The sequence below is a fragment of the Uloborus diversus genome, unplaced genomic scaffold, assembly GCF_026930045.1.
Source record: "Uloborus diversus isolate 005 unplaced genomic scaffold, Udiv.v.3.1 scaffold_801, whole genome shotgun sequence".
Classification (NCBI taxonomy): Eukaryota; Metazoa; Arthropoda; class Arachnida; order Araneae; family Uloboridae; genus Uloborus; species Uloborus diversus.
In genome coordinates this window covers 33,468-60,505 of record NW_026559013.1, presented here as the reverse complement: position 1 = coordinate 60,505, position 27,038 = coordinate 33,468, and the positions used below count along the sequence as shown (strand labels likewise).

The following is a 27,038-nucleotide window of genomic DNA, read 5'->3' as shown; positions in this document are numbered from 1 at the left end:
TTTTTACTTTCTTCTATATCTAATATATATAAGAAAGTATTGGAAAGTATTTTCGAATTTTGACGGATTCGAAATTTTTGAGGCGTGCTGAGTCCAATTTAACCATTTTTGGAAAATGTCTGTGTGTATATGTGTGACTGGTTTTTGCGGCCGCTCTACAGCAAAAGCTACTGCATGAAATCGAACGAAATTTGATACACATATGTACCACTATGTGAGCTTGTGCTCATTGGTTTTATGCGCAAATTCCTCCAAGGCTGGTGGAGCAATGGGACGTTTCTTGAGTTATGCGTGTCTGCTATTCCCCTGAAAGTAACTGGGGGGAAACACAACATTTGGTTCATATCTTGCCCCTAATATGTACAGGTGCTGATTCAATGTTGGTGTCAAAAACTCAAAGGGGGGATGAACTATAGAATGTTTTTTGTCGTCACTTGTGACTGCTATATCTCAAGAAATAATGAACCGAATCAAAAAAAAATTTATCTACAAGTATCCTTTAGAGGGTACAAGAGCCGATTCTATTTTCACGTCAATAACTGAAAAAGGGCAGGTACAATCGAACCTTCTCTCGTTTTCCTTGTGAGTGCTATATCTCCAAAAGTAATGCTTCGTTCTGACAGAAAGTTGGAATTAGGGATTGCAATACCGGTATACCGAATTCCGATATTTGGAGCAATTTTGTAATACCAGTATTTGCTGAGGTAAAATACCGGAATTTTCGGTATTAGCTGAAAATAATAAAATAATTAAAAAATTTTCAATTTAACATATTCAATATCGAATTCTAAATGTACATGTCTTTCCCATGATACAGAACCAACATCTATCAATCGATGTAAAAATTTTGCTTCAAAAGCAGGAACTAATATAATATCATAAAATAAAAGTGGTGGAAAGATTGCAGAATAAGTTTTTCATTACAAGATGCTGAGATAAAGCAGTTTTGTGTGTGGTTGTGCATCATGCTTTAACTTTTTCTATTTCCCTGATCACCTCCTTTCCTTTTTGAGATAGTTAATTTTGAATGTAATTTCAAATGTATCTGTTTTAAGAATAATTTATTCCAACCGTCAATTGTAGTAATACTTTGTTATTTTCTTTAAATATTTTTCTCAACTGTACTTAATTACTGAATTTTGAAAAAAAAAAAAAAAACTTTTGCTTGTTAGTAAAAAAAAATGGTAATATGTTGTCACCGGTATTCGTTTGGTGTCATGTCTTGCTTTATGCTAGGGAAAATAATATTTAGAAATCATATAGCGCCTTAAAAATTTGCATAGAAGTTAAGCAAAATCATATTTCAGATATTTACATAATTATAACTGTAAAGAATTTTGAAAAGAATGTTAAAACGAATAAGAGAAACTAACAAGATCCAATTTAGTCATCGTACATTTCAAACCAAAGGCTAATAATAAAAATCAAACACAAACCTTTCCAGCTCAAGAGGAAATGATGTTAATATCGTAAAAGTATCATCTCTCGGAAAGAAATTACAACTAGCTATAAATCTAAAATATATATAATATTAATACGCACAATACAAAAGAAACACACACATACAGAAAGATTTGATTTTTCCAAAAATAACACGCAAGAGACCGAATTATTTGAAGATTAAGGTTTTCTAGACAATTAGAGAAGGTGTATCGCGCATTTTTAGCCATACCACTGACCTGCGTGAGTTCAGAAAGAGTATTTTCAACTGTAGGAAAGTTAAGCACTAAATGAGTTCCAGGCTTAGAAACAAGACCATTCAATAGATGCATTATGTTTTTTAGTAGTATTAATTTTTTATTATGACATTTGTTCCTTCATTTTATATTTGTTCACAATAGTTTTCATAAATATTACAATTGTTGTACAAAATTATCAAATGTGGCAACAAAACAATATGTTTTCAAGCATGTTTTAAGAAATTTCAAGTACCAGTATTCTGGTATCACGTTTTAAAAATGCCGAATACCGGTATTGAATTTTTGGTTTGGTATTGCAATCCCTAGTTGGAATAAATGTGAACCTATAATGTAAACTTACGATGGTTCAATTTTGGCGCCAATCTCTCCAATGGGGGCTTTTTTTTTGTGCAAATAAAAATAGTTTTATTAAAATGCAACAACATGAAAGATAAATTGTAATAGACTGTTGTCTGCGTATTTCGCATGATTTTAATTGATGAGAAATAATCAAAAATATTATCTCACTGATTTAAAATGTTTAACTGTTGCCATCTTATATTTGTTATAATGAATGATAATATGAATAATGATAATGAAACGTAATGAAAGATAAATTCATAACATAAATGAAAGATATGAGCTCTAATGAAGATTTTTGAACTTAGTTTTAAGATTTAGGTTATTCTCATGAAAATAGTGCAAATCAAGTTGCACACTTTAGAATTTTTTTCAGTTAATTTGAATAATTTATAATTATTAAAATTAGTGGTAAATATTAATTTTAATAATTACCACTATTTGATCTTTTTATTTTTTTATTGAATCTCCATTCATTAGTGTATAATCAAACATCAGTGGAAAATTTATAATGGATTTAAAAATATTTTAACTACTCTTACATATTGAATGTATAGAGTGGACTTAAAAAATTGTTTTGAAACTTAATAATTATAACACTATAAAATGAGATCTATTCTGTTGCTGCTGTCATTATATTGACAATTTCAGGAGAAAAAACTTTTTTATTATACATTAATATTAATATAAATGCATAAAAGTAAAAATTACCTAGTCTTCTTAAAAATGTTATCAGATTCAGTGTCAATGTTTGTTTTGTTTTTGAAATGGCTTTGAGAGAGTGGACAACGTGAACCATGAACCATCGAAAATGTTTAGACATAAGTAAAAAATCTTTTCTTCATGGAAATTCCTTTTTCTCAAGTTGTATTGGAAAATTTCTGTTCGTGTGAAAGATGTAATTTAACTGATATTTTCTATTGGTGTTTCATTTCTGCGATCTTAAATTATATTTTACCTCCTAATGATTTGAAGTGACATAATATTCTCCTTCTTGTTTCAAAGCAAAGTGTTTTTGAACCCATCTTAAATTAGTTATGTAAAGGGTGTCCCAAAATTAACGCAAGATTTGAATTTGCCGCCATTTTTGCAATAAATTGTGGGCAATCTTGAAAAAAGAACAATTTGGCAGCTGAGGGTCTAGGGTTATTACAAATGGAGCGTTTTCGATTCTATAATGCGTTTTCATTTTTGAACAATTATTTGAAAAATAATGAAAGTTTGGGCGGGTCAAGCAGTTTACTGTTATTGGCGCTCGATATCACAATTAGGTAATGCGCAGGTGGTTGTGGGATTGCTGACATAGACGTTTGACTTCAAATAACCCCATAGGGAGAAGTCTAATGATGTAAAATCATACGATCTAGGATGCAATTCATATCACCGAAACAAGAGAGTACACAAACAGGAAATTACTCATGCAGTGATTGAATTGTTTCGCTGGCTGTATAATAGCATAACACTCCATTTTTACTAACCCTAAACTCCCAGCTGTCAAATTGTTCTTTTTCCGTGGCTGCCAACAATTCACAGCAAAAATTGCGGCAAATTCAAATCTTGCGTTAATGTTGGGACACCCTTTACAAGCAAGTGATGCTTGGTTGTGTGTAATTAAATGGAAAATCAATAAAACAATCTGATTAATTGGTGATAATTATTAAAATTGATTTTTAGAATAAAAGCAAAACGTTGGACAGGATTTGTAATTTTTTTTCCAAAATGACCCATTAATATTATGAAATATGTTAATTTATGAGTATAGCAAGTAAGTGAAGTAAACTTTTTGTTTGGTTTTATCTTATAATTTTGCCCATATTGGTATTAGCAGTATTAATAGTTTTAATCTTGAATTTATAATTTTGTTAGCAAATATTTGGTAAATTGACTGCCACGAATATGTTTTTTATGTATTTTTTGGAGGCATGGCGAAAATAGCAGATGGCACATCATAAATATGAGGGCCATGATTAGTAGATCATCAATTTTAGTTTTTGTTTCCCTCTTTAAATTTACTTACGTAGCACATCACTGAATGTATGTTTATTTTGCAGGGATCTCAAAACTTAGCAACTTTGTACAGTTTCACTGTGCCGATAATTACTGATGTGTCGGGAAATAATATTGAGTGCAGTAACTTGGAGGTTTCCACTGCGGAAAGGGAAGAGATTGCTGAAAGGGAAGAGATTGCTGAAAGGGAAGAGGTTGAAGCTGCTACAAATGCAATAGTCATACCACATGAACATTGCTACATTGAGCAGCCAGAGACAGAAGAAAGGAGAAAAAACACTAGTGATAAAGCAGTCGCTACTGTCACAAAATATCCACAGACGCTCAGTAACGAAAAAAAAGATGACCCTGCAGAGGTTGCCGAAATGCATTTTGGCAATTTTATCGCATATAGTTTATTGACAATCAAGGATGTTAAAAAAAGAGATTTGTGCCACATGGAAATTATCCAGACACTCGCTAAATATAAAAAATAGGAATTCTTTAATGTCCTGTTTTCCTTTAACTTTTTTATGTTAATAAAATATTTTAGATAAATTTTTGTTATGTCTTCTTGAGCAGAAAATCATTTTAAAGTTGAAAACAATCTGAAATTCAATTTATAGACCTCTTAAGGATTTTAAGTTAAATTTCAAAAGAGTAATTTTTAAGAAAAGTTTTCTGGAAAAAAAAAGAGTAAGCATTGTGGTGAAATTAAATCAATTATCAATGAAAAAGTTTTCATTGATAATGTCTGATTTCTAATACTTGAAAGCTTTTTCAAGTATTAGAAATCAGCCAGCCATAAGTGATTTTTATTTGAAGTATAAATTTATTGAATTTTTTGTTGTTTTGCATTGGATAACTTTACTATATTTTGTTTTGAACAGAAGAAGAAAAAAAAGTTTAAAAAATTTATAGAATGGTGGCGTAAATTATTGGTTTGATATATTTTCTCTTCTCCACATGTGTGCAGCATATATGGCATCAAATTCATGTTGATTGCAGAGACATTTTTAATGTTTTTACTAGTGTGGAAAAGTTGTTCTAAGAAATTGGTAATGTATTGAAGTCATCATCATCCCCTTTGTCCTGGATAAATAGTTTGATTCCGTTGTTGCAACTGTCCTTGCAATGCAAGTTTGCAACAGAGTAGTTTAACGATGATTTTCTACAAGTGGCCTTAAAAGCAATCGGTCAAAATCATCTTCAAGAGTCCGTCAGGAGCAACATCCGATTCCGAGAATTTCAGCACGAGTTGGTCATTCCTCCTTTTCCCCCATTTACCCCCAATTCGGTACTTCACCAATTAGTTCCTTGCTACAGGTGTACCTGGTGGTACGGCAGAGTTAGAGATCAGTCTGGATGTTTACATCTACTTTGATAAATAATCTGTAATGGAACTCAGAGAGGGAGTTTTCTGTGTATGTTTTTAGATATTATATGATTTTAGATTTCTTGTACATTTTGACAGCACCATACCATGAGAGATACATATGGATGCCTCACTTGCCAAATCGATTAACTCCACTTTTTACAAAAATCATCATCTCTGCTTTAATAGTGCTTAATCAATGCTTAGCATGTTAATTTATATTAAAGTTTTGGTTCAGTACATTTCTGACCATGTGATTGCTGAAAATGTAAAACACGATCCAGGAAGATTGGTCGCCACGAACTTTGGACGCCGAGCATTTTTGACACCGGGAACTTTGGGCGCCGAGCATTTTGGGCATCGCAAATTTTGTGCGCCGGGAACATTTGGTGCAGGGATCTTTGGACGTAGAAAAAAATTGTTTGCTTCAGCGGTATTGGATTTCGGCTTTTCTCGCCTGCTTTTGCTTGACGCTGTTTGATTATTTTTTGTCCTACTTTAGCTATTATGGTTGGATAAATATTAAAATAAATTGCTGCAATGCTCATTTATCGCGATGGCCGATGTCTGTCTGTATTCCAGTTCCAGAGCTTAGAATGCAATAACTAGGGGTGCCATCCCTCAAGTGCGATTGCCCCCCACCCTGGCAAAATTTTACTGGGTATATCCCTAAACACAATCCTTCAGTGGTGAGACTGAGATCCCTTTAAAATACCTTCTCTAAAGCTGTCAGTATTGTAGACTTTTTCATGCATCCCCGCCCCACCGGCAACTCCTGCTTCAGCCTTTATTTTTAGAAGAAATTACTGGAATATTTAATTGATAAAATATCCCATGGTCGCTCTCTATTGCAGATTTTAGTCTGCTTCGCAACAAAAAACGCGACCCCCTACTGTAGAAATTTAACTAAAAGTATTTTTCAAGAAATTCTCTAAAAATTTTAAAACTATAATCCTTGCCCTAACTCACCCCACCCTTACATAGGTACCCTTCTATTAGCTCTTATTATTACAATAGATCTGAACCATTTATTTGTTGAGATGGCCTATGCTTATCTTTATTGCAGATCTTAGATAGCAGAAACATTAGTTGAGGATGGCCACCCCCCTCCTTTCCAAATCGGAAAATATTTGTTTAGTATCACAACTAAACCCCACTTGGAGTCTACGTACCAAATTTCAACTTTCTAGGACATACCAATCTTGAGTTATGCGGCATACATGCATACGCACATTAAAATTTTGAAAAATATAGTTAAAAAATTTGGCTTATTCAAAGTTGAAGCAATATTTGGAGGCAGCTTGAGAATTTAATTTGAGATACATAGTTACATCTAATGCAGAGGAGGGGGGAGAGGCAATCCCTCCTCCCCTCCCCCGCATCAGATGTAACACACTGATCTAAACTGATATATTTGCTATGTTGAACAAAAGAAAAGCATCTGTCCCAGAAGAGTACAGGTAACTTATGCTTAACAAGAAGTCAAGGAATATTCCATTATTCTGTGGGAAAAAATAGTTGCTCAAATACAAGTATTATATCATTTTCTCTTTAAGAATTTTTTTGAAAAAGAGAACACATACATGTTCACAAAATTCGCAATTCATATATTTTAACAGCTTTTTGTTAGTGTGTGTATTCATACGGCTAAATGTTAGACAAATAAGAAATATTTTTAAGTTAAAAACATTTATTATGAAAAAAATATGCATAGGATCAATGATATTGTTAAATGGTTCTTACACACAATTAAAACTTATTTTCAAGGAAAAATGATTTTTTTTTTTTTTTTTTTTTTTTTTTTTTTTTTTTTTTTTGCAAGGATTAGATGGGACTACAACCGTGGAATTTTTTTTAAACCAATGAAATAATAAGTGCTGATTTGGTTTCAGTTTATATAAAAGTGTCAGAGCATTAAACAAAACCGTTTACACCGCCCTATAAAAGCTTCAAAATCAGTCTTTAATAGAGGGATCTGATTGACAGCCACTGATCCTGATCTAAATTTACAATAAAAGCCTAGTAGTCAACCCCCTTCATAGCGAGTTCGGGATGTAACCATCCCTCAATCGTTACGGCCTGATAAATGGCCTCAACTGAAAGCCTATGCCGTTAATGTATTTTCAAAAGTTTGTAACGATTACCAAACGCAAGAGAACCGGCTGAAACGATCAAAATTTTTCTAAAATTTCCTGATTTTTTCAACATTTGTCCTAGAAACATTCTTATCAATTTCTTCATAGCCAAACACCACTAATTGGCAATTCTTCCCCTTTTTTCACCAGATCACCCTGGTCCAAACCACATTCCTCAACTATTATTCCACTGTGTAATGAACTTCATACTAGGTCTAGGAAAATTGGGCACTGTCGATTCGAATACCGCGAAAGCAAACAAATTTTTTCGGCATCTAAAGATCTCTGCACCCAATGTTCCCGGCGCCCTAAGTTCCCGGAGCCCAATCGACGGCGACCAATCTTCCCATTCCGTGTCGTAACACGAGGTTCTATCAGTGGTTGGAAGTAGCGCGCTACAAGTAGCGACGCTACTGTAGTAGCTACATTTTTTAGTAGTTTGTAGTGTAGTGCACTACTTTTTAAAAAAAGTTGTGTAGCGAGTAGTTCGATACAAAAAATTAGTAGTTTGTAGCGATTTCAGGAAACTACTTTTAAATAAACTTCCAGAAAAAGAAAAAAAGAATCAAGGTTCAAACGAATTTGACTAGTGCAAGTTTTACGCAAATGCATCAGCGGATACAATGAGAAATAAAGCTCATAAAAATACGAGCTAACCTCAGATATATCGTTTTGACGCCATGCGTTATATTTGCTTGACGCCATTAGTTTTTTTGTCATCGTATTTTCATATTTCGTCAATATTTATATTGAAAAGAGCTTGAAAGAAAGTATATGAATTAGCAATAACCGCCAATTTTGTAACTCCTTTGTTTTTTATGACTGCCGAGAATGTCCCGTTAATGAACATTTTAGATTTCAAAGAAATTATTGTTCAAAAACTGTAAAAGCACTTATTTTCGCGAAAATTAAGATATCTGTGATTTCGCGAGTTGAAAATTTCGTGAATTTTATATGAACAGACCGAAAGTTGAAAAACAAAAGTATTTCGCGAGGCTTAAATTTTCGTGATGACGACGGGCCCGGAAAAATCGTGAATATTACAATTTTGGGAAAATAGTGCTTGTATTGAGTTCACCAAATAAAGAAGCTGTAAATGTTATAGAAGACTAGCTGTACCCGACGCGCGTTGCTACGCCAACAAAAAAATACATCATTCATTATACTGATTTTCATGACAATCGGTTGCACGGGGCAGAAGTTGCTACTCTGCAGTGCCACCTGGTGGCGAGTGGCTTCAATGAGCATATTATGCACCTTCTCCGTGGAAAAATACATATATATATAGCAATTTTCATAATAATCGGTCCAGGTATCAAGTGAAGCCGTGACTATACTCAAATTTTGTACTCACGCAGTTTGCAAGATCAATCAATCGCTAAAAATATCAAATAGAAAAAGTTTTAAATCCCCCCGTTGCATGAAAAGCCATAAAACAATAAGGAAAGAATTTATTTGTTCAAACTCAAGAAAAATGGCAACAGCTAACTTCTTATCAATGAGATCTTTCACGCGAATTGATTTCTGCAGCCGATAATTTTATTCGTATTCATCCAATGGATTGTGACTTAAATTGGAATGAAAAAGGAACTATCGATCGGATTTTTTTCGAACTGGTCTATAAACATTCCCAGTACCAAAAATAACAAACGGTGAAAGTTTCAGCCAAATCTGCCGGGTAGTTTTTGAGTTCATGGATGACATACAGACAAACATTCATTTTTATATATATACAGTGGCTCCCAAAAGTGTTCGTACACTTTGAAATTTTTTAGTAAAACCAAAATAACTCAAAACTGAATTCGAATATGAAGTCCAATATTTTTTCACATCATTCCTATGTCATTCTAAATACAACCCATTGGTTTTTTCAAAATATTGACGGGTCTTCTTTTTGAAATGGGTCAGAAAACGAAGAAACAGAGAAATAACACGCCACAAAAGTCATCGTACACTCAAATATTTTCGAATAAATTCATGATTAAAATTATCATATGCCGTTTTATTAATATTTTTGCACTATGTTGACCCTTATAAGTCATTTGGTTTTAATTTTTTGTTTATTTATTTCTTAATATTGTGTTTATTACTGTAAAATGGTTAGTATTCGTAAAAAACCGCAAACACCATTCAAAATTTGAATTTTTTTTCCACAGTTGTCGCAAATTGGTTTGAAATGTCTCTAAATTAGTTAATTTATTTGTTTGTATAGTAAAGTGCTTGATAAAATGTTTTAAAGAAAGGAATCGGACCAAAAACAAGGTAAGAAAAGGTCAACCGGCAAAGTTGACTAAACGTGATCGGATATTTTTTTTAAGTTAAAAAAATTATGAAAAATACACATTTGAGTGCTGTAAAAGTTTCTGTAGAAATAAATGAAACATTTTACATTTAATTTTCACCTAAAATTGTTCGCCAAGTTCTCTGATTAGCTGGATTACATGGGATCTCTTCCCGCAGAAATTTTCTGGGTAGTGCGAAAAACAGAAAGCTTACGCTTTTCCTCGCAAAATCAATGATAAACAAGCTTAAAACGTTTTAGAATCACGTCTTACTTACAGATAAAAATTAATTCAACATTTTTGGTTAAATTGTAGTGTAACTCTAAGTAGAAGAAAAAATTAGGAACTTAATCTTAAGAACTTATTTGGATCAGTTAATCAGGACGGTAGAGGTGTTCTAGTGTGTGGGTGCATATCAGCATCAGGACTTGGTAGTACGTAATTTTTTGATGAAATAATGAATCATGCTGTTCCTTTAAATATTTTAAAAACCAATTTTAAACTTTTAGCCAAAAATTTGGTTATCAGAAACAACTTTGTTTTTTATCAAGATAACGGTGAGAAGCACACTGTTTTCAACGCTTGCGTATAGTGCCTCGAAAATTGTCCTAAAGTTTAGAAAATATCCCTTCAATCTCCAGATTTGAACTTAATGTAACATATTTAGTGATATCTTTAGGCTAGATTACGAAAATACGGGTTTGAAACGAAAATAGACTAGAAAAAGTAAGACTCGAAGTGTGGTTGAACACTTACAAAAATAAAAGAAAAAAGAATGAAATCTATTCCCAGACGTTTAAAAGGTGTTATAAATACTGTATGATATTCTACTAATTAATAACTTAATCAAAAGTTAGATTATTCAATAATATATAGACATTTTATAAAGTGTACGAAGACTTGTGTGAGGTAAAATTTCCGGCACTTTTTGGTTTTTGATTTTTAAAAAATCAAGTTTTAATAATTTTTAAAAACTTTTCATGTAGTTTTGTTGAAAATTGATCATGGATCTTATAATTAAATACCTATTCCGAAATATTAATTCTAACCAAAGGATTGGGACCTATTTCGTTGAAAGTCGTAGGTGTACGAAGACTTTTGGGAGCCACTGTAGATGATACTAAACTGACCTGACCAGTGGCGTACTGGGTCGAAAATGTGAACCGGGAAAAATACTTGACCGGCACCTTGTTCCATTTTCGTAATCCTCCCCCCCCCCCCCCCAGCAAGCTGAACTAAATTAGATTTGCCTGACTTCCTATGAGAGGAGTAGATAATTTTAACGCTCTGGGACAACTGAAGCTGTTGCGCCCCTTCCCGTTTGTTGAAGTGAAAGAAAGTTTTTCTTTTTGTACTTCCTTCAGTGATGTTAGAAAGAGGGGTGTTCTGGAAGGGGATGTTTCGAAGTTCGAACTTCTAAAAATTAAACTTTAGAAGAGTTTTTATAAATAATTAAGTTTGTGAGAGGATTCTCGTGGACGGGGGAAGGAGAAACTCTTCCACAAAGTTTTTAAAATTGATGGACTTTTGGAAACGCAGTTTTAGACGTTTACAATTGATGTGGGTGGGAGGGTTGCTACAGTCGAGAGTGCTACAGGGCTGCCGTGAAGTCAAAAAAGTAGGGAGTGCACAGTACAGGGGTGGATATACAGAGACAGTTTTTGGAGGAGCAATGGACAGTAAAAAGCATCCTCCCTCTGCTCCTACAATTTTAAGTTTTGTGTGTGCGTGTGTGTTCCTTTGGGCCTCCCCAAAAATCCGCTACTAGGGGTGTATGAAATTGGTGGCCCCCGTATTGTTTCAAACGTATCTTAAAATACAGAGAAAGAAAATGTCTTCAGCCTCTGGTTAAAGAGGGAGTCATTACTGGATCTAAGCATTGACAATGTGAACCTAATCATAAGAACAATACTCACTCAAAAATAGATGTAGGGGTGCGAGGGCTTCTGGCTTCTAACCTGGAATTCTTTCGAATTCGCAGTCTTTAAACGATCTTTGATAATGTTTAGAGGAGAAGAGGATAGGGGGTACTCCCTAGACAATATTTTGGAATTAAAATGTTAAAATTTAATTGTTATCTATAATTATGTTAATAAAAGGGGGTCTGGGGCTCTCCCCGGGAAATTTTTCGAAATTTTAACTCCTAAAACGCAGTTTTATACGATCTTTGATGATACTATAGGGGGGAGATATTCCAAAGCTCACCCCGAAAAAATTTTGCAGTCTTGAAAATGCATTCTAAATTATCTTTAATAATGTTAGGGGTTGAAGATGTTCGTTGATGCTCCCCGACCTATTTCGAAATTGAAACTTTAAAAACGCAATTGTGGATTATATCCGGTAATTTTAGAAACGGTGGGGGGAGGCTCTCCCCCGAAATTGTAGCGGTAGAAACACAATTAGACGACTATTTGCGGTGACGTTAGGGAAGGAAGGTTTCGAGAGCCCACTCTAGGAAATTTTTCGAAAGTAATGCGTTTTTTGTCGTAAAAACGCGAATGTAGGCTATCTTTGGTAACGCTGAAAGGACCGGAAATTTTTCGAAATTGAAATCTTAAAAGCACGATTATAGACCATCTTTAGAAACGTAAGAGGACGGGCATTTTTTCTGAATTTGAAGGTCTAAAAACGTAATTTTTGGTTGACTTTCGATGATATTAGGGTTTCCGGGAGCTCTCTCCCGAAATCTTTCGAAATTCAAACCCTTAAAACAAAATTTAAGACGATCTTTAATAATTTTAGAGCGAATGTCAGGATTGTTTCCCAAGAAAATTTTCGAAGTTAGCTCCTAAAACGCAGTTTTTAGATGATCATTGGCAATGTTAGTGGGCAGAGAGGTTCGAGACTTTCCTTCGAAAATTTTCCAAAATTGTAATTCCAGGAAAGAATTGTAGATTATCTTTGACGGTGTTACGCAATTCGGTAGCACCTCTTAGAAATCTTTTTGGTGATACAGTGAAACCTGTTCATAACAATACTGTCTATAACAATAAGCCTGTCTATAACGATATTATCCTTGGTTCCATCAAAATGTCAGCATAAATAATCAAACTGCCTACAACGATAACCTGTCTATAACAATACTTTTTTAAGTCCCACCAGTATCGTTGTAGACAGGTTTTACTGTAATAGGAGGGTGGGAGGTTAAGGGACCTGTGGATTTTTTTGATATTGAAGTCCTAAAACCGAAATTTTCATTCAATGAAGGGGTGGGGGCGTTTCTCGAATTTTTGAGGGGGGGGGGGGTTGCTCTCCTGGAAGCATTTCGAAATTGAAGTCCTAAGTAAGTAATTTTAGGCCGTCTTTGATGACGGTAGGCGATGAGATGAGGTTATGGAACTCTTCTTCTGAATTCTTTCAAAATCAAAATTAAAAAAACACGCTTCTAGATTACCTTTGGTGGCCAAAACCGAAGAAATAAGGTTCAGAGACTTCCCTCCCTTCCGCTTTCTTCTCTTTTTTGCGTATTTGTTTTTATTATTAATACAAATGTTGTGGAAAACGTTCCCCAGTTTTTTTTTTTTTTTTTTTTCGAAACCTACTTCAGTGCTTTGGTTTTTTGAAAATGAAATTTAAAGTTTCCAGTCTATTTTTATTTATTTGAAATAGAAGAGTTTGCGATCCCAAAGAGGAAAAAGTTTAATATTTTGTAGTGATGTGATATCTAGAACTTGTTTTTTTCACTTTATTTTGATTTAAACAGCATGCCTCCTGAATCTCAGGATAAAGTTTCGGTTTACTTTCACTTTTAAAAATTCAAACACTTAGAACTTATTATTATTAAATCATTACATTATTTAAATGTCGCTTACAGTATTTTAACGTGTTTTCTATTTAAAACATACTATGGCGGCCTATATAATGCTATCATGTTTATTTATCAAAAATCTTTTTAATTAAACTGAATCTTGTAATGGGTTTGCAGTTTGTACGATGTACTCCCCTCCCCCCACCTCAAAAATGTTTGAAACCGACATTACGGCGAATCTCAGTTAGGTAAATTATAATGCAGGATTTCGGATGTTTCTCGTAATATGCAAATATTTCATTATCTGTTTAAATAGGGCAGAAAAAATACTTTTTGCCACTTTTATTCCTTTAAATCATTGATTGTTACTATTCCAATTCTTAAAAAGACTGCGAAGGTTTTCTTCTTTTTTCTTTTGCTTTTTTTTAACACTTTCAGAAATTGGCGGCTCCATTTCTGAAAAACTGGTGGATATTGGCAACAGCCCTGAGCACTCCTTCGAAATTGAGGTCCTTACAAAACACTAGATCATTTTTAACAAAGTGAAGACAGGGCGTTCGATGGTTCGTCCATGGAAAGCTTTCGAAATATAAAATTCTGACATCACATTTGTAGGCCATTTTTTTGACTTCAGAGGAAGGCATTTGTAGGCCATTTTTGCTGACTCTAGAGGAAGGGATGAGTTTCGAAACTGTTCTATGGAAATTTTTCCTAGTCGAAGTCTTAAATGGCATAATTGTATGCTATCTTTGATAACTTTAGAGGAAGAGGTAATCTCGTGGACTCTGCTGGAAAGTTTTCAAAATTGAAGTGCTAAACCGAAATTGCAGACAATTTGTTTTATAATTTCGGGGGCGTGCTGAAGTTAGGGGGGGGGGGCTCTTCGAGTAAGTTTTCGAAATTGAAGTCCAACATGCTAAATTTTAAACGATTTTTCATGATGTGGGGCGTCTAGGTGCTATCCCCTGAAAATTTTTGGAATTGAAGTACTTTAAATGAAAATTTTGGCTATCTTTAATAATGTTGGGGTAACGGGGCGAGTTGTGTCTCTCGTATCCAAACAGTGGTTGCCGCTGATTTTATTCGACAAAGCTGATTTTCGATTGATTTTGTTTTCTTTTTTCATTAAGTTTGGGAAAACTATTTAGAAGCATATCTTCTATTTCACGACCAAAAGGTGTTGTGCTCGGGGAGGAGGGGCCTTCCCTGCTCCTCCTATAGTTACGCCCCTGGTCAAGTTTTGAATTTAAAATAAAATTTGTTGAGTAGTAGTGATATTTGGCGTCTTTGGAAAAAAGTAGCAGCGCCTGAAAGGGGGAAGGTATTTGGAAGTGTTAAAAGTGTCAAATAAAATTACTAAAAATAAAGACAATCTGACCCAATGAAAAAGCTCAAATTTAACGCTATTATGTGTGATAAGTTGAAAATGAGAAGTATAATACATGCAACCGTTTTGTGTAAGCATGCGCTTTACATATTTAACAATGATTCAAAAAAAAAAAAAAAAACTTTTTTTTAACAAAAAATAAATCTCGCATTAAACATTAGTGGCTCCTACCTATAATTTTAATTCCTAATCGGTTGGGGGGGGGGGGATAAATCAGACCGCTGTGAAGTTTCATGGCGGGGCGTCGGCGCAACGAAATTTTCAATTGCTACACTTTAATTAGAGAATTATGAAACTGTTGAAATATTCCACACCGCTCCTGAATCATGAAATACAATAAATAGCTATACAATGCAAGTATACCAGTTTTACTCATTTTTTTCTGTTAGTTATGATTAGTCATATCAGTGATGAATCTGGGAATGAGCTATGTGTGTGTGTATGTATGTATGTAGTATGTGCTGCAGCTTCACTCCCCGCCCGCATTAAATGAAACCAAAGTTTTTGCTTTTCTTTTGCTTCGTCGGAAAAGACATGAAGACGATATAAAAAAAAATTGAACATCAGCCCCGCCCGTCCCCCCCCCCCCTCCCATCGGACTAAAACACTGGCCTTGTAATTGAGTTATAGAAAGATGGGTGCCGTACGGAAGTTAGATGTCCAAAATAGGCGCCTCGGTTTTAAAAAAAATCTGAGGACCACGGCATTAGTCAAAAATTTTAACGGAGAGGTTTAAGTTTTTCAACTGAGTTCAAGTCAGCGCAGAATGGTTAGTTATTGTTGATTTTACGATTCGCGAATTTATACTTCAAATTTTAAAAATTAAAAAAAAAAATTCTATGATGTCACTTTTATTTTGAAAAAGGAGAAAGAAACTCCACACCATTTTGTTTTTTGGGTAGATTTGGAAGGGAATGAGAAAAGCATTTTGCACAAACGATTTCGAATTAACCGATGAATAGAGGTAACATTGATTTAAAAAGATATTATTCAGTTTTATGATGTCAAGTCGTCTTATTTGTTTGTATTAAATACATTAAATCTTATGGTACATGGCGCCTCAATGTCCGTTACAAAATCCTAAAAAAAAAAAAAAAAAAAGTCTAAGGAAATCGGCGCACTAAGGCACCGGCGCACCGGGAATTTTCCCGGTATCCCGGCGGGCCAGTACGCCACTGGACCTGACCGGCTTACAATAAATACGAACATTATAGTGTTTATGGATGGCTCAGTTGCCAAATCGATTAACTCCACTTTTTGAAAAAAATCCTCATTTCTGCTTTAGTAGGGCTTAATCAATGCTTAGAATGTGAATTTATATTAAACATTTGGTTCAGTACATTGGCAGAAAATGTAACAGGAAAGCCCATTCACTCCTATAGATAACACTATCTTCTTCATCACTTTTCTCGACTTTTTGTTTTATGGATTCAATCGATTTGGCAAGTGAGGCATCCATTTAAAAGTATGATAACGGCCTTTTTTGGGAAAACAAAGAAAAAAGAAATAATAGATAATTCTTAGTAATATTCCATGTTCAGCTGAACTAATTTATCAATCTAAACCTTTTTCCATTCAATCTTCGTACGGTGTGCGTGTGTATTCGGGTGCCCCCGAAAAATCAAAAGTTGATTTTTCAAGTAGCCATCCTCTGTGTTTTTCTTTTGATATCAAAACAATTGCAAAAAATGTTTCGCATAATTTGAGCAACGGAAACCAGTGCTGGCTTTTGTCTGAGACCGAACTGTTCTGTGTATTAGACCGAATAAAATATATATATATATATATATTTTCGAGTTTCGAAGCTTCAAGTTGAAAACGTTGGCCCTATTCGCAACTCCAGCGCTCGAATACGCTACCTTGCGGTGATTTATAAAACTGCCGGGAAAACTAAGACATTGCCACGTTGCGTTCCACGTATGTCTGCTTACGTAAACACAGGCAGTTTGTTCTGAGTATTTATTAACGCAATCGAGGTGTCTTAGTTTGCTTTCAGCTACAGAAATTAATTCGTCCCTTAGTAGTATTATCGAGCTTCTCAAAATAATGTTAGTTTTCATTATTTTCTTCTAAAATATGAGTTGATTGAGAAATGGTGAAAGCGAAAATTCTGGATTAACAAACTTGGATAACGTTATACAAGGTAAAAATTTTTATTGTTTTGTATGAATTTGTAAGAATATGGTTTTTTTTTTTAAACTTAAATTAATTAAACTAACCATATTTTACAGCAGCATTTAGTTGGAATGGACAGTATGCAAAATATTTTCTTGAATATATTATCGTAGAACAAAATGAAAAATGTTTAACCGAGAAAGAATTTACTTTATTCCCGTCATTCTCAGCTGAAAGGTTTCGCCAAATTTGTTTAGGGTTATAGTTTTAGTATTGTGCGAGCAAAGTAGCCTTGGCGAGATTTCGCGTTTTTAGTTAAACCATTTTTAATTTTTATCATGCGTGGAATAAAATGGTAGTAAGATTACAGAATTCGATAAGTAAAAAGAAATAATGGTCAATCAACTGAAAAAGAAAACTACCACCATATATCCGTGAGAATTTTTGTTGATGATTTGCATAACATGACACAGTTAAATCGTAACTCAGAAATTAGAAAAATCGAAACAGAAAAATTTTAAATTAACCGATTCGGGAATTCGAGAGAAATAACTCAGCTACAAATGCCAAAACAATAAGCGCTAGCCAAGCAAGGCAAAAAAGTATCATCTTCTTTCGATAATAATTTGTAATGTCATATTGAATTTTCTAGCATTAATTGTTATTCTTGTCAGGCCACAATTATTATTTAGTTTTATCAAGAATTGATAAACATATCGAATTCAACATCGTGGAAATAACTGCGTAGAACCACGAACTACCTAGTTTGCATTAATCTTTCACGTTTAGTAATGCTTCTTGAATTCTCATTTCTTTCTACGTGGGCCAGAATATCCACAAGACTTTGAAAATTAATTTAAAAAGAATAAAGCAAAAAAAACCATACATATGAACAAACAATCACAACACTTTTAGCATTTTCTTCGTTACCACGTGCGTTTTGTTTTAGTTTTTTCGTCCGCCAATAGACAGTGACTGCAGTGCCCCCTATAGTTCGTTGGAGTTGCGAATAGCCTCATGTGTACCACAAACATATTTATTCAAATTAAAAACTCTTAGGCATCCTACACTTGGCCTAAAATTTATAATTTTCTTTAACTTTATTTTTGATACAAATTTTTAAAAAGCAAGGTAAATTTAACGAAATTATTAAGCTAAAAGATATGAGCAGTAAAGTAGGTTATTAGCGGTAAATATAAATTTTTTTCTCTCCTGCAATATTTGTCTCCTACATAGTACTCAAAGATATGGATTTTTTAAAGGTTTAAATTAAATTTTCTTTTTAAATTTCTCTTTTTTTTAAATATTATTATTCATTTACAAATGTTGATTTGAAAATGAGTTCGCTAATAATTTTTGAACTTTATATTTTATTTCAAATAATATGTACATAAATAGAAAAAAAGTCAGTTTTTTGAAGAAAATTAAAAATTTCAGGCAAGTGTGAGATATCTAGTTTATTATTATTATTATTATTATTATTATTTTAATTTGAATAACTGATTTTATGGTGCATGTGGAATGTGGCATATAGGGGCAACGTTTTATCAACAAAAAATTCGAGTTACTAAAAAAAGATTTTTTTTTTTTCAATTTGTCCTGGCATAATCGTACCTACAAGTGTTGTCTTAACCTTTCAGACGCAGGTCGGCACGGGTTGCCGTTGGTTCAAATTGCATGAAACATTTTTTTTAACAATTTTTTTTGACCTAAGAAGAAAAATATAAGAGGGTATGCGACTAGAAAAATCGACTTTCATTTTTTGTGAGGCGGGTCCTATTCTGTATGCTTTTTATTTACTTATTTTTTAAAAAGTAGCGAAAGTAGCGGCTACATTTCAAAAGTAGTTTGTAGTTGCTACATTTTAAAGAAAGTAGTTGTCGTTGTAGTTAACTACATTTGTAACGAAGTAGTTGTAGTTGTAGTTCGCTACAAAATAAATGTAGGTTTTTCCAACCACTGGGTTCTATTTACTTCAATGGATAACACCACCTTCTTCATAATTTTTCTCTATTTTTTGTTTTACGGAGTTAATCGATATGGCAAGTGAGGCATCCATAATATGACCCCAGCCGCCTCAATGGATTCATGGGAAGAACTGTTGATATATACTTTAGATATATTAATGTTGTATGATTTTAGATTTCTGATATATTTTGACAGCAGAATGTTTTTTATTAGTTGGGGAATTGGCTATCAAGAAGGCAACCAGGAAGACTTTCTCTCAAATGATAGACCGAAGAATTTTTCCATCTGATGATAGCCGTCGTCGCAATATCAACGTCAACATCACCTAAAGCTCAGACCGTATTTGTTTCGTTTTTCAACAGCTTCATCATTAGTGGATTTTTCAGTTGACTGTTATTATGAAAATTGGACAAAAATCTTATTGTTTGACTTTTGTTTCAATTTTCTAACTGACATTGATGTCCATATGGTTTATACAGTCGTCCCTTTTTGCCTAACAGTTTTGAAGACTAGGTGTATTTCTGCACGTTCTCAGTCTACCAATTCATACTGCATTTACTTAATTTTGCAAGTCTTCGGTCTTCGTCCGATTGCTTGGTAAAGGGCTGTCCATAAATAATGTCACATCTTTTTTCAACATTTTTACCCCCCCCCCCCAGTTCGTTTTACAAGCTACTTTTTCATTAACATATTCGTATTTTAAAAAATGCTTGATATGTCACACTTATTACTCTTTCCTTCCCCCTTGTCACAAAGTCACATAATTTCACAGACCCTCCCCCCCTCCCCCCGTAAACATCATTTTTGTAGTAATCCACGAACACTTCTTTATTGTTCATTAGTATTGTCGAATTCATTGAAGAAAGAGGAAGTGCGCGATCCTTTCGAGTCAGTTTGAAATTTGTGAATGGAAAGTGTTGTATTTTTTGCCATTAAAGTGCATGTTTGAAATTCTGTAATTTTTGATAGGTTGAATGAAATATTACAAAATAGCATACCAAATTGAAGGAAATTTAACGCTCTAACAACTTTGTCGTTGACAATTTTCATGAATACTGATCTTAGGCACTATAGGAGCACAGTGGCGTAGCTAGGGAGGAGCGGTCCGCCCCGGGCGGCACTTTTCAAGGGGCGGCAAATTAACCCTTTTGATGCGAAAAAAACCCGTATTTTTCAAATAAGAAAATTATGGTTTAAATCTGTTACTGCAGGCAAAAAGAAAGTCTTCGATTTGTAAGACTCTTGTGTCGCTACCAGATCAAAATCACTTACGTATGTACAAAACTGTTTTGATTTTTTTAAAAAAACTTTCAAAAGTCTTTCTTAATAGCATATCAGTACAATTCCTTGTTTAATTTCTGAGGGAGCGGTAGTGGACATTCATGGGACCAATGTCTTCTTAGACTGTAGAAGTTTACTCCAGGAGGAAGAAAACACTCAAGTTTTCCCATTTTCGTTATAAGAAAGAGTTAACACTGTATTTTAAGAGACTTTCTTGAAAACCCAGAGAAATAAAACTTTTTTTTTTTTTTTAACTTCAAGAAAATGGTGACATGAGTAAGAAAGGGAGGGGGGAGTGAAAAATGGCACACGGAACAATATATAGCTTATGACAGGGGTGGCTTTATATGTTGCAGGGTTTACTTTGATTTCTCATTTATTACAAAATTTCTCTATTTCAAAAGAAGTAAATAGGAATTCTGTTTCCTCGCTTTTGAGCGTAGAAAATCTATCCAACAACTTTGGATCATATGTTAGACTATTCCTTATGGAAAGAAAGCGAATTTCATTTTCCAACATTTGGTTTGGACCCTCATCTTGGCCAAGCATAGTCTAAAATTGTTTTTTAGCGCATTCAGTTTCAAACAATTCCGGTTGGGAACTTCTCCAAACTCCACCCTATATAGTCTTAACAGCGTGAAAGATAGCTTCAAAATGTTTTTATGAGGGAGAGCTCTCGAATTTTTCATCTCATTCCTGATATCACCAAAGATAACTTACAGTTTTAGACCTCAATGTTTAAAAATTTCTATGTAGAACCCCGAACCCTGTCTTTTCCTCTAACGTAACAAACACAGTTAAAAATTACATATTTAGGACTTGAATTCTGAAAACCTTCCTGGAAAAAACTCTCCCCTCTCTTCTAAAGTCTCAACATATATCCTAAAATTACGTTTTTAAACTTTGATACTTCGATTACTCAATTTTATTACTCAATTTTTGAAAACAGCATTTGAACCTTGGCTATGCTTTATCTCCTAACGTGATCACTAATAGCTTAAAATACGTTTTTAGAACTTCAGTTCCGGAATTTTTCCGAGAAAGATATCTTACACCCACCCCCCTCGTCTAAAGTCACCAAAGATTAAAACTGCGTTTTGAAAACTTCGATTTTGAAAACTTTCCTAGGAAGGAAAGCCGAACTCCTCAGACCTTTTCCTAAAGTCCCCAAAGATAGCCCAAAATTTCGCTCATAGAAATTTGCGTGGGTGAGAGAACTCGCTAATCCTTCTTTCTTAAAGATAACCAAAAATGAACTTCAGCTTTAAGAAAGATTTTTGGGAGGGAAACCTACCTCTGCCCCCTTTTGCTCCAAACATTATCAATATCAAACAAAGCCTAAAGTTGGGCGTCAATTACGGAATGTTTCCATTAGATAGCCGCCTGGCTTCACAACATTTTTGGTGCTATTAGGTGTTAGGGAACCCTTTAACGTCACCAAAGATGGCGTAGAATTTCGTTTTTGAGACTTTGGTGCTGAACAAATTTTAAGGAAAGAAGCCGAACCTTCCCTATTCGAGTAAATCACCAAAGATGCCCTTAAAATTGATTTCAATTAAAAAATTATTTAAGTAAGGAGCCACAGCGTCCCTTCCTCACCTAACGCTTACAACCGCCTTGGAATACACATGCAACTGCGTTGCCAAAGATAGCCTAAAATTGCATATTTCAGAGCTGAAAGTTTTTGAATTGAGTATCCAACCATCCGATTTTCTTAAACTCTCCACAAAATAACCTAAGCTGCATTTTAAAACGTTGATTTCGGAACATTTCTCTGCTGTGCCCACCGATCCCCTAACGTCAACAAAGAAACACTAAAAGAGACTTCTGTTTTGAAAAAAATCGGAAGCAAACCCAACCCGCTCTTTCTCTTCACTTTACCAAAAACTGCCTAAATTTTGAACTTTTTACGTAAATTTTGCAATTTTCTTCAAGTGGCCCCCTTCCTTCTTTTTTTTTCTCCTGTAAGTATGTAGAAAATAATTACGTCTTTTTTTTCTTTAACTAAATTTCTAGCTTTAATTTCAACACTCTTGACAGTTTAAAGTATTAGCTATTTTACAACGAAAGGGCGGCAAATTGAAGAACCGCCCCGGGCGGCAAACACTAGCTACGCCACTGGGAGCAAATGTTTGACAAAAAGAGAATTTTTTCGAAAATCATTGATTTTTTATAACATATAACTGGAAAATTATTGGAAATTTAACAAATATGTGTAGAAACAGTTTCATAGTAAGTTTATTTAGTTTTAATTTTTATTTTAAACGCATTTTTTCCACCGTTTCCGGCAATTTCTCGAAAAACCACAAATTTTCTTCTCCCCTCCCAGGTAGCACAAACCATCGGATTTACGTTGGAGAAAGGTTGAAAATGCATCGCAATGGTTGGAAATATGTTTCGGTTAGATATTGGTTTTTTTCATACGCTCATCCGATCATTCGAAGCATCGGAGGATGGTTTAAAACCAACCTATATCCGACTAAACGCATTCCCAACTTATTTCTAACCTTCAAACCTGTTTCACATTTACGCCCATTTATTGCAAGCTCGTTGCTGATTTGCACGTTCGGCGAAGCGTGCGTAATGCGTTCCATAAGCCCCCCCCCCCCCTTCTGCAGTTTTGTTAAGACCCCAGGACTTGAAAGGGGTGAGGGAGGGGTGCGCCGGAGCATAGCCATTTTCTTCTTCATTCCAGGGTCTCATACACAATCACACGTGTCGTACTTGCTAACGGCGAGTGTTGAATCCTCGCAAGTACTCAAGTCTTTCAAAGTAAATCAATTCATTTTTCCAACTATTTTTCTTTCTTTCAATAAATTTAAAACTAAGATAAAACATTGTCTTTTTTTTTTTGTGTGTGTGTGTGTGTGTGTGATTATTAAATGCATTCTACATTTCTTTGTTTTCCAAGCACGACAAATCATTGTGGCTGTGCAGGCCCAGATTTTTTCGTTTTAAACTACTTGAATTTTTTCTACAAATTCGTTTTGGCAGGGGTTTGGGGTTTTTAGGGGGAGGTTGTTTCTAGGGGTATTTTCTCTTTTTCGGGGGGGGGGGGGGTCTCCGATGAATCAAAATTCTTAAAATTTTTGCGCATATTCAAACTTTATTTTTTTTTTGGTAGATGCTATAACTAGTTTTCTGGAGAATTTTGTGAATGCTTTGAATTCGTTTCAGAATTTCGTGTTGTTCTTTGTTTAGCTTCGGTAATTTTAAACGCATAATATTTAAAAATAGTTTCCTCATCATACAAATTACATGTGCAATTTACCATAGAAATAAAATTGTGTCTTAGAATGAGCTTTTCTCGTTGATGGATAAAATACATTAAAATTCCTTCCCTAATAATAAAAAAATATATAAAAAAATCAGTGAACATGAACTTTTGAATGAAATGGGAGAGTATAATAGTTCGGCAAAACAATAAAATAAGTACTTTTCATAATATTCAAGTTTCACCCACGTCAGTTTGATTGCTATGAAGATTTACTAACTAAATGTTTACGCGTATGTTTTTTTTTTTTTTTAATTTTTATTATTATTTCAGGTCAAAGCAAAATTGAACCTTCAAACAAGCTAGGTTATTTTTCATGGCAGAATTTTAAAGTCAAAAATTTTATTCTGTCTTAAGAATAACCTTGCTGGTAATTAATATTTCCTGAAAAAGAAAAAAAGAAACTATATGCTTATGAATATAATTTTGGAGTAATTATTCAGAAAAATAAAAGGTAAGAATTATCAATATCTTAATTTTTGTTCATATTTTATTGAAACGTTTGTAAATGATAGGGAAATGATAAATTGTATTAAATTCAGCCATTTTACCATTTTATGTTAATATGACTGAAAATTATTCTTTACACTCGTTCTTCTAAGAGCACCTCGTAATACTTATTTTATTAATGAAATGCTACAGTTAAAGTAGATAACATTGGAATATAGTTGGTTTAGCGTTGAAATTCATAGTGGAATAACGTTAGAAAATGTAGGTTAAGCGTTGTTTTTTTTACATCGAAATTACGTTTGGAAAGTGTTAGTTTACTGTTGTGTTTTACATTGGAACAACATTAGAAAATGTTGGTTAAGTGTTGCTTTTTACATCGAAATTACGTTTTTAAATGGTTAGTTTACTGTTGTATTTTACATTGGAATAACATTGGTTGAACGTTGTATTTTACATCGAAATTACGTTTGTAAATGGTTAGTTTACAGTTGTATTTTACATTAGAATAACGTTGGAAACTAACCAATAACCAACCGTTGGATAACCGTTTTCCGACGTACCGTTTTAAGGTACGTTCCGACGTAAGATTCCGACGCTGGTCCAATGTAATATGATAACGTTGGACCAATGTTCGTGTGCTAGCTGGGCTCCCTTCTACCTTTAGCTCACCCCCTAGGGTCTGGGACTTTTAATATGTTTACTTACTAACTACTCCTATAACAATATTCTGAAGTCAAAAATTTTCGCACATTCCATGCACGCTACAATGTGTTCATTGACTGGACTATGCTCTTTCTTCTTTTAAATGGTTCAAACTTATAAACTTCTCCAATTCGCAACTCCAGGACTCGAATACGCTACCTTGCGGTGTATAACAATACTAAAGAAAAGGGTAAAACATTCCATTCCACGTGTTTTCTTTGGGGAAAATTAAATACAAATACAAAAGTGACGACCAGCAACAGGCTCTGGGCCTAGCTAGACTGGTCCTAGTCAATTTACAATCCCCAGTGAAGATCAATGGCCCTCTTAAAACTATCTATACTCTCTTGCTCATTACCACCTCTTCTGGTAAGCTGTTCCAAGGTTCCACAACCCTGCTAAAATAATAATTTTTCCTAATATCACGTTAGCCTGAGATTTAAATAGCTTAAAACACTGACCCGTAACATCTTTCATTTTAATAAATTTAAACAACTGAATCATGTACCCTCGATCTCTTCTTTGTCAAGACTGTACATTTTTAGCCTTCTAAGCCTGGAATCATAGTCTAAATGAGAGAGTCCATTTATTAACATTGTAGCCCGCCTTTGAACCCTTTCCAATACATTAATATCTTTCTTAAGATAAGGAGACCAAAACTGAACAGCATACTCCAAATGAGGTCTTACCAAACTTCTATGTAAGGGTAGAAGAACTTCTTTAGATTTGTTTGAAATAGATCTATTGATAAACCCAAGCATCTTATTGGCTTTGTTGCTAGCAATGCTGCACTGTTGGCTAAACTTTAAATCCTGACTTATTAAGACGACCAGATCAGTAACTTTTTCTGCCTGACTAATGACTGAACCTTGTAAATAATAACTTGTACACTTATTTCCATGCCCTTAATGTAGCACTTGACATTTCCCAACATTTATAAATTATTATTATTATTTTTATAAATATTGTTCATAAAAACAATGAACAAAACAGGCCCTAACACTGATCCTTGAGGAACCCCACTTAAAACCTCACTCGAATTAGAATAATTTCCCCTTACAACTACCCTTTGTTTCCTTCCGGTCAGCCAGTTTTTTACTCAAACGAAAGTTTTCCCTCCTATTCCTATATCAGCTAATAATTTGCTAAGTAGAGCAACATGCGGTACCTTATCGAAAGCTTTTTGAAAATCAATGTAAACAACATCTACAGGCTTCTTTATTGTCTAAAACCATGGTAACTTTGTCATGGAAATGTAATAAATTAGTTGCATCAGATTTACCTTTCCTGAAACCATACTGAAAACTAGTCATATTAGTCTCTAAAAAATTTACTATCTTGATTTTTATCAATGTTTCAAAAATTTTGCAAACCACCGAATTTAGACTCACAGGCCTATAATTTCTCGCATTCCCTTTAGACCCTTTCTTGAAGAGCGGTGTAATGTTAGCTATAGTCCCTATATAGGGACACTAATGTTAGCCAGCATCCAATTCTCTGGCACTGTCCCCGAGTTATAAGAAGCATTGAAAATATTTACAACTACATCTGCCAATTCGCAACTCCAGCGCTCGAATACGCTACCTTGCGGTGATTTATAAAACTGCCGGGAAAACTAAAACATTGCCACGTTGCGTTCCACGTATGTCTGCTGACGTAAACACAGGCAATTTGTTCTGAGTATTTATTAACGCAATCGATGTGTCTTAGTTTGCTTTCAGCTACGGAAATTAATTCCTCCCTTTTAGTAGTATTCTCGAGCTTCTCAAAATAATGTTAGTTTTCATTATTTCCTTCTAAAATATGAGTTGTTGAGAAATGGTGAAAGTGAAAATTCTGGATTAATAAACTTGGATAACGTTATACAAGGTAAAAAAATTTATTGTTTTGTATGAATTTGTAAGAATATGGGTTTTTTTTTAAATCTTAAATTAATTAAACTGACCATATTTTACAAGAGCATTTAGCTGGAATGGACAGGATGCAAAATATTTTCTTGAATATATTATCGTAGAACAAAATGAAAAATGTTTAACCGAGAAAGAATTTACTTTATTCCTTTTATTCTCAGCTGAAAGGTTTCGCCAAATTTGTTTAGGGTTATAGTTTTAGTATTGTGCGAGCAAAGTAGTCTTGGAGAGATTTCGCGTTTTTAGTTAAACCATTTTTAATTTTTATCATGAGTGGAATAAAATGGTAGAAAGAATACAGAATTTGATAAGTAAAAAGAAATAATGATCAATCAAACTGAAAAGAAAACTATCACCATATATTCGTGAGAATTTTGTTGATGATT

General features: G+C 33.9%; 1 protein-coding gene across 1 annotated transcript in view; it reads left to right on the top strand.

Annotated features, from left to right (window-relative positions):
• LOC129233913 (uncharacterized) overlaps window positions 1-4,583 on the top strand; it is a 32,196-nt gene extending 27,613 nt beyond the window's left edge. The window contains exon 4 of the mRNA XM_054867837.1: window positions 4,091-4,583. Within this exon, the coding sequence (XP_054723812.1) occupies window positions 4,091-4,522 (432 nt within the window). The 3' untranslated portion in view covers window positions 4,523-4,583. The remainder of the gene's footprint in view (window positions 1-4,090) is intronic.
• The last annotated feature ends 22,455 nt before the right edge of the window (window positions 4,584-27,038 follow it).